This window comes from Priapulus caudatus, unplaced genomic scaffold (genome assembly GCF_000485595.1).
Source record: "Priapulus caudatus unplaced genomic scaffold, Priapulus_caudatus-5.0.1 Scaffold689, whole genome shotgun sequence".
NCBI lineage: Eukaryota > Metazoa > Priapulida > Priapulimorpha > Priapulimorphida > Priapulidae > Priapulus > Priapulus caudatus.
The window spans coordinates 109,993-118,885 of record NW_014577750.1 but is presented as its reverse complement, the minus strand read 5'-3'; the positions used below and the strand labels follow the sequence as shown (position 1 = coordinate 118,885).

At 42.4% G+C, this 8,893-nt stretch overlaps 2 protein-coding genes across 4 annotated transcripts in view; one reads left to right on the top strand and one right to left on the bottom strand.

Moving 5' to 3' along the window:
• LOC106812810 (P protein-like) overlaps positions 1-1,496 on the bottom strand; it is a gene marked incomplete at its 3' end in the record, with an annotated part of 27,085 nt that extends 25,589 nt beyond the window's left edge. Inside the window, 1 exon segment of one of the 3 annotated variants that reach the window (XM_014816788.1) lies at positions 1,334-1,496. In XM_014816788.1, coding sequence (XP_014672274.1) covers positions 1,334-1,481 — 148 coding nt within the window. 3 annotated transcript variants of the gene reach the window in all.
• Positions 1,497-1,533: 37 nt separating this feature from the next.
• The window catches only part of LOC106812806 (transcription factor IIIA-like), a gene marked incomplete at its 5' end in the record, with an annotated part of 13,051 nt that continues 5,691 nt past the window's right edge, over positions 1,534-8,893 (top strand). The window contains 7 exons of the mRNA XM_014816780.1: positions 1,534-1,674; positions 3,554-3,663; positions 3,861-3,951; positions 4,279-4,367; positions 6,302-6,375; positions 6,867-6,953; positions 7,255-7,478. Coding sequence (XP_014672266.1) covers positions 1,534-1,674; positions 3,554-3,663; positions 3,861-3,951; positions 4,279-4,367; positions 6,302-6,375; positions 6,867-6,953; positions 7,255-7,478 — 816 coding nt within the window. The remainder of the gene's footprint in view (positions 1,675-3,553; positions 3,664-3,860; positions 3,952-4,278; positions 4,368-6,301; positions 6,376-6,866; positions 6,954-7,254; positions 7,479-8,893) is intronic.

The following is an 8,893-nucleotide window of genomic DNA, read 5'->3' as shown; positions in this document are numbered from 1 at the left end:
GGGGACATCAACTCGCGAGCCCTTAGTCCGCAAATGCAGACGTTATAACTCCGCTTTTGCTAATCTGAGGGTGCGGTTTATATACTGACATTTACTGGGGTCTGCCGTCGGCTCGGCTACTCTCAGCTAGTACTGTTTACTGTATCTAAACGCACACCCCTACCCCTGGCACTATGGAACATCTCAATAAAAAAAATAATGGTAAATAAACACGAAAAGTTACTCAAAGTACGTTAATGCGTTTCTCTACTCTATGTTCACTACTAATCACGCATGTAAGATGCCGGTCAAATGTCTCTGCAACAGCATATAGTACACGCGCGCCCCCGCCCATGTGCTGCGTCACAACACAACATGAATAAGAGAGCAGGTAGGAAAGCGGGATTTGAAAAATTTATCGACGATCGCTGTCATGTTCACGACCATCACCAGAACGAAAAAATCGCAGATCAGCTCCCAGTTGCATCTATGTGTACATAAGTTCATTGTTCGAATTTATAACTCTTGCCCTGTTGTTCTTACGGCTACTCCGCAGAGATAGTCTCGTGAAATCACTGCCAGGAAATGTTCTCTCTCGTGAAAAATGTAAAGAGGACGATCATCGAAAATCCCATAGACGCGCCCGCTTTTTTCGATCGATCGCTGTAGTCGGTGTGTGCATGACGTCATGCGCTCGCGCAATTGGTTGCTTGGCCTTGGCGGATGTCCTCGAAACGGAGCTCGGAGGCGGCAGCAACTCATACCGCCTCGCATTGGCAATGCGCCCCATTACTCGTGTATAAACAGACATCTCGGCTCTCTTTATATTTCGGAGGAGACATTCCTGCAGGATTTCACGAGATATCTCTGGCGGAGTTAGAGTAAGAACAAGGCAAGTTATAATTCAACAACGTGACATTTAGTGTACAAATAGATACCAAGATCATGGAAGCGTAGTGATGTGTATTCGAGCTGTGATGGTGTGAAAGTGCCAAGCGAGCCGCGTCGGAGGATACTTTCGCATCCCCGCTTTGCCTACCTGCTCTCTTAATTCATTTTGAATTTTGTGGCCGCAGCACAGGGCGTGGCGCGCGTGCGGTTTCTTGTGTGTTGCAGAGGAGCATATTGACGGCCATTTACAGCTGATTTTAGCCGCGAAATAGAGTAGAGCAAAACATTAGAATTTGGCTACCATTTCCGAACTCATTATCGTCGTTTATTTACCATTTCCCATATTTTCTTTATGAGACGTTCAGAGCTGCACACACTTAGAACAATCTGTCGCCACTGCTCAGGTGGAAGGTATTCTTACATAGGTGATAGCGCCTATGTAATAATGTAATAAGTAACGTACTCACGCTGCTTGCTGCGACGTATCGTATGAAGTTATATGTATATATAGAAAACGACGAAACAAGTACACCCTGGGATCGCTTGTGATGGTTTTTAAAAGAACACTCAATGGTGAGATTGATTTTACCCAGCGTGCATTGCGAATTCATTAGTCAGGTGCATACTGGGACGACAAGTCAATTTCACCACTGTGCATAGTCGTGCACGGGCGGCCCACGCGTGCCAGCTTGTTTATTTCTTGGTTTATCATGTCAACTCTATTATTTGCTCCTTTCAAATTGCACTGCCCACTTTAAACGTGCGGACAGGTTGGAAATACACACAAGGACACATACTGGAGAGGTCGGTCTATTCAGCGACTCATGCTAGTAGTAGTAGTACTAGTAGAACTCGTACTCTCACTCTGGTGTACTCACGCAATCTAGACTTTACGGCGCCTCAAGTTCATAGGAAAAAAAATAAAAAAAAAAAAATCAAAAAAAAAAGAAAAAAAAAGAAAAAAAAAATAATTTGTCGATATAGAGACATGCGGTCCCAATAAAACACGAATGTGCTAACCCGTCAAACGTCCGTAAACCTATTATATTGAATATAATATTATATTATCATATTGATGTAAACATGCACATTGCGGTTTTATTGCAATATTGGGGACCCATGACCATGTTCGCCTTCCTTGAAGTTGACTTGACGGGACTAAATCATGCTGTATTATACAGTGTGGCATGTTCAATGAATGTTTGTTGTAGGCCTGATACGTAGTATTGGACGCTCGCCCGAAAACTGCGACGCTCCTAAGGTGCGCATGCCGATGTTTCTTTTGTTTTTCTTTGTTTCTTTTTGTTTGAATCTATGTTTGCAGGGCTCGTAGGAAATGAGTAGCCCATGCTCTTTTGTTTCTTTTTTGTTTCGCCTTGTAACCTGGACACACAATCGACACGATTACACGAGTCTTACTAACTTACAACATTGCAAATTGTCTCAATCAAATGTTTCCATGACGTGCCAGCGTTGGCCCGCCAGTGTTTGTTTATTTGCCCGGATCCTGTTTTCGGATGCGGCGAGTATGCGCAGACTGACTACGTGTGCATGCTGCGAAACAAGAGGCGCGCTGCGCGCGATGCCGCAACTTAGAGTGTCCAGGTTTTGGCTGGCGCGAGCGTCCAAATACACAGTACAGGCCTACCAAATTTAGAATCTTGCCACAAACTAGGAATTTCAGGCCATTCGCAGTCTTGGGCAACCAATCTGCAGATTGCGCAAACTTGTCCAGTGTTACATATTTTTATTAGTCATTCTGAAGCATATAACGTACAGCTGCGCTTGGAGAATGTCGGATGAGCGTGTGTCGGCCGCACAGGCACTTGAAGCGTTTCAAAAAACTATAATGGCTAACTAAATACAAATCTACTTTAGCTACGCAAATTCTTAATGTTCTCTATACTCTCGTTTTACCTATTATTGCGATCAGGTTTCCTGTAATTCTGTCGAAATGCTACATTTCCAACATTTACAGCTGCCCGGCGCCATTGCTGTCGGCGGCGCGTACTGTTGCACGGGCTTACACACTTATTTTATATTAGCAGGTAGCGCAAAGCAGACGATCGCAAAATTTCGCTCGAGTCGCTCGCTTGATTTCAGCACTTTCACAGCACAATTACACATCCAACAGCCTTCCATCATTTTGTTTGTATGTCTAAGACAAGTGTATTGCCTTGTTATAAAACATCATGTATCTGTTTGAACCGAGCTGTGTCACGGCCGAAAATCACACAAGAGACTGAGCGAAATTCTCCAGCTCGCGAACCTAAGCCTGTAATGTATATGCATGCATGGGTTTCTTCTGTAGGGGAAAATTTAGACAAACGGAGGTACATGCCGTTTGGATGGAAAAAACGCGCGGATGGACTTCAAAGGCGGTGCTGTAGCCACACATGCGGACACTGACAGTGATTGGCCGCGCGGGGGGGCGGGGGAACTCCCCAAAATTTAAAAAATTTGAATGTCTTAGACTGCATTTGAGAACATTTTCACAACGACGATGTTAAATTTGTCAACAGCGGTGCGCCACTGTGGCTCTTATGTATAAGAAGCCCTGACATGTTTGTGTGGTGGAGAAAACTATTAGTCTCACACCAATCTTTCAATGACGTATGTAAGTAATCACATCTCTAGAACTAAACTCGACCTACTTGTTGACACTTGTTTTGGACCGTTGTAGCGACCATTTGTGTGTGACCATGCTGGATGTGACAGGACATATGCTAGAAGGCAGCATCTAGAGAGACACAAAGCAAGTCACGATGAAAAGCACTGTCGGCAGAGTTACCCGTATGTACATTGTACACAGTATATGTAAAGTTTAAATCTGTGTAGTTTTATTGCATTTATCATATGTTTAGTCTTACGTTATCATGAAATCCATGGAACTTATTCGGAGAGTTATGGTTTCTAAGCTAAACTGGTTTGTTATGCAGAAATTTCGAGTTTTTCTAATGAAAATGACATGAAATTTGTGTTAATTTCAGGTGTCAAGAGCCAGGGTGCGCATCTGTGTATGCGACCCCTCAAGCAATGCAAAAACACATGAAGAGTAAACATCTACATGCATTATATAAGGTTGTTAATACTACTATATGTTATTTTTAACTTACCATTTGTAATAATTTGAAATAGTTAAAATCTTTTTTAATTTACTTATTATACACACACCTGAAGTGTTGTGCCCACATTTAGTGTAATAATTCAAATGGGATCAGATCGTAGAACGATGCGGACGGCTTCAAATATCTGAAATATTTGATTTAGAATTATGATATAAAGTCTATGCTTCTAATAGAAGTTCTGATTACAAACTGGAAGAATGGTAGTTGCTGATTAATTAGGGTTGATTTACTAAGATTAGTTTATAATGACTGTGATATATGATTGTGATTTATTAAATAGTGTGAGCACGACAAGTGCGGCAAGCAATTCAAGAAGCATCACTCATTGAAAAAACACGAGTACGAACACACAGGTGTTCTTCCATTTGCGTAAGTACATATCCGATGTATTCAGTGTAGAAAATATACGTAGTCGTTATGACATAGTTGATGCTTGTTGTTAAATTGACTACGTCACAAATTTTCCATGGTAAAATTTGTAAAAAAAAATTGCCATTTTAACTAACGTTACTAATATCTGCCTCAAACATCTCAGCCCTGATAAAATGTTTTACGTTGGTTAAATTTTGCAAAAATGCTAGACGATGGTAATTTCTGTTGGTCTAACACTGATTCCGCCGCAGTACTGTTTCAGATACCTGGCGTCTCCTGTTTTCACTGGCAAATTAGGGCATAATAAAAGCAGGTATATAAGCATGAAATAAGTAAACAGAAACACTAATTGTATTTTCATACATTTTATTTTGTACAAATAACACACAAATATACTACTTGATGGTGCTAGAAATTCGTGACGTAATCACTTTAACATATTCCTGTAGCTGTTGTCAATATTTCTTGTCCTGCCCCGTCCTCCTCTCTTTATTCTGTCTCTTAATTCTTTCACGTGCTTCTCGTCCCTCTTTCTTGCATACAATTGAATAACATAGTTTGCAGTGATATGTAAGATGTAATTATTAATAGAATATAAGAAGTAGATGGTGAGTGGTGGTGTGCTTTAATTACAGTTGTTAATTAAGGCTTGAATTACAGGGGCCGGTTTTACGAACCGTACTTAAGTATTTAATCATGATTAAATCACTTATCATGATTAACTTCCCGTACTTAAATTGAAGTGACTGTTTTACGAAGGCGTAATTAACTTTAATGCATGATTAAGTTAATCACAATATTTAATTCTACTCAGGAGCGTGATTAAATCCACTAATCATAATTAGTTGCTAGTACTAGAAGTACGTAGTATGTAGGTAGTATAGCTTTACTTACGGAACAGTAGCGCGCTTAGGTTCATAGGGTTATTTTGCAGCTAATTTTAGGTTTATAATTGAGGCATAAAAAAAGTTCATGGTTCAATCGGCTCTTGAGAAATATTTTTTAAAAAATGTTTTAAAACTACGACTTACAGTTTGATTACAACGCGGTGGCGCCACTCAGAGAGGCGCACGATGCTGAGAAGTCTGCGCAAACCATTTTCACACCAAGGGCTAAGACCGAGGCGTATTTCTTATCTTATTCATTTAAAAGGCGAAAAGGATTGTACATATCCTTATAAACGACATATAGTTTCAGTTATAATATGGATAAAGTTTGGCCCTAAAAATGAAATATTCGTCTCGCCGCCCTTAAATAGCTTGAGGTATAAATATAATTGCACTTTTGTGATTAGCACCTCGTTCATGTTACCATGCAAAATATAAATCCAAATACGGGCAACTTTTTCAGGGTGGCAGCACGGTCGCGGTGTCATGGCGCCGTTCAAATTTCGTAGGCGTTGATGTGTAACATATTAATTAAGTATCTGGTGAGCAAATACATGTGGGTAACAGACGGATTTGTTCATACAGTAAGTAGCAGTTGTATGGCAGTAAAAATCCTAGAGGCTACTGTCCCTTTAAGTGACCGCTGCAGATTTTACAATTGAAATTTTACTCAATTTTTCCCAAGGAAATTTAAATTATCTAAGATTAGGCTAATACTTTAAGATTAGCTGTACTAATTTAGTCATTATAATTGCAAATTAATTCCTTTTCATGTACCGAATTTGCAGATACTTTTGGCGTTGTCCGCCATTTTGAATACAGTGTAATTCATGTTTAAGTCGGCTAATTATGTGATTAGTTAAATATGTACTTAAATCGCTTCGTGAAACAGATTTTTAAGTATGATTAACTAATCATAATTACAGGAGGTTAAGTATGATTAGTGATTTAATCATAATTAAAGTTAATCACGCTTCGTGAAACCGGCTCCAGGTGTGCTTTAATTACAGGTGTGCTTTAATTACAGATGTGCTTTAATTACAGGTGCGCTCATGAGGGCTGCGAGAAACGTTTCCTCCTTCCAAGCAAGCTGAAGCAACATGAACATGTCCATCTAGGTAGGAAGAGGGTGGGTTGTGCGATCGTGAAGACGAAAACATACTATGCAGGGTGCGAAATTAACGGGAGTCCGGAGTCATATACTCCCTGATTTATTGTCGGACTCCTTGATTTGACATATGCAGGAGTCCGTGTGACTCCCTGAAAATTCTGCCGTACTAACTAGTTTGTTCCGGAGCACGGCCTCGCGGAATTACTGTATTTTTTTAGCTAATGTCCAAAGAAAATTTGGCAGACGTACAGCTGCATGAATCTTAAAAATATGCACATGCGTTATTGTTAATATCTTTAATTTTGATTTTTGAACCTCAGACTACGGACTCCCTCATTTTGCTGCGGACTCTCTCTTTTTGAGGGTAGGGACTCCCTTGTTCAAAAGTTAATTTTTACTCGTGCTATGTGTATCTTGTAAGAAGTATGCAGTTTGATGTTGGTAAAAATTCCTGAGCATGACCAGTTCTAATATGTGTGTGTAATTTTCTGTTGGCAGGAATAACGTGTACCGAGTCAGGGTGTGGGCAGGTGTTCTATAAGTGGACACTATTTCGCAAGCACAAATCCTTGGCTCATAAGACAAGTATATATTTTACTGATAATCGATACTATGTTTCTTCGACTGAAATAGTTGCTCCTGTAGCTATAACTAGGTGGCAGCACCATCAATTAATTTGATTTCAAACACTTGGGGGGCGGAGGTTCATTCAGGGATGATATAATTTGTAATACGTCGCCTATACCCTTACGTATTAACCATCGCAACTCTGTGTGCGTATCAATCATTTTGCTGCATTTACATTCCAATTGTTGCTATAACTATAATTCTCGGAGAGCACACTAGGTGGCAGCAGCGTGCAGTGTTTGCGTGCGTGTACTTGCAGCGTACGCGTGCGGAGACTGCAGCCGCCGCTTCACGCACCGGCGGCAGCTGCGGCAGCACGCCGTCACACACAGCAGCAGCAGGGAGGTATACGCGTGCCCGCGCGACGGCTGCCCGCGCGCGTACTTCGACCAGCGGAACCTGCGCCAGCACCTGCTCTCCTACCACAGCGGCAAGCGCTTTCCATGCGAGTTCGCGGGCTGCGAGCGCACGTTCGCGCACAAGGTGAGTCCGCCCTGCTGGTAATCGTTAAGAGTACGAAGGGGTCAATGTTAAGAAGAGCGCGAGGAGGTCAACGTTAAGAGCGCTTCCCTAGACTCGTTAGTGGCGTAGGCGAGGTACGGTCCGGCATATTAGATAGTAGTATTTAGTACCAGGGTACGTTCCGGTATACCGGACCGTACCCTGGACCCAGGGTACGTTCCGGCAGTACCCTGGGGGACATAGACCCTCCTAGCTTAGTCTGCAAATGCAGACGTTTTAACTCCGCTTTGCTAATCTGAGGGTGTGGGTTTATATACCGTACCCATTACTGGGGTCTGCGTCGGCTCGGACTACTCTCAGCTGTACTGTACTGTATTAAACGCACACCCCCATAACAACAGGCACTTGGAACGTCTCTATAAAAAAAATCATGGTAAATAAACACGAAATGTACCAAAGTCTTAATGTTTCTCTACTCTATTTCACCTATAATCACATGTAAATGCTGGTCAAATGCTCATCTGCAACACATAAGCACTGCACGCCCGCCCGCCCTGTGCTGCGTGCACAAACAACATGAATAAGAGAGCAGGTAGGAAAGCGGGATTGAAAAATTCGTTCGATGCTCGCTTCATTTCACACGATCACAGAACGAAAACACATCCAACAGCTCCCATCTTGGTATCTATGTGTACATAATCGAATTATAACTCTGGCCTTTGTTCTTACCTACTCCCGCCAGAGATATCTCGTGAAATCCTGCAGGAAATGTTCTCTCCGTAAAAATGTAAAGAGGACGTATCATCCGAAAATCCCTAACGGCGCTTTTTTCGATCGATCGCTGTAGTCGTGTGTGCGTGACGTCATGCCCGCGCACATTGTGCTTGGCTTGGCGGGCCTCGAAACGGAGCTCGGAGGCTGGCAGCAGCTCATCCCGGCATGCAATGCGCCCCATTACTCGTGTATAAACAGACATCTCGTCCTCTTTATATTTTCACGGAGAGAACATTTCCTGCAGGATTTCACGAGATATCTCTGGCGGGAGTAGGTAAGAACAAAGGCCAAAGTTATGATTCAAACAAGTGAACATTTATGTACACATAGATACCAAGATCATGGAAGCTGTAGGATGTGTATTCGAGTTGTGATGGTGTGAAATGAAGCGAGCGTCGAGCGAATTTCGCGATCCCGCTTTCCTACCTGCTCTCTTAAGGCCAAGACACACTACAGCGACAGCGACCGACCGTAACGACAAACGACAAAGTCGCGGCGACTGGCGCAGCCACACTGCAGCGACAACGACCGACGTAACGATAATCTACGAACGTAAACAATAATCACGTATGATGGCTGTCCGCAGCCTTGCACGTTTTGGTTAGATGGGTTCGCGGCTCCACTGTTTATGACAAGCGGTGCGAGTTTAGCGCTGAGGACCA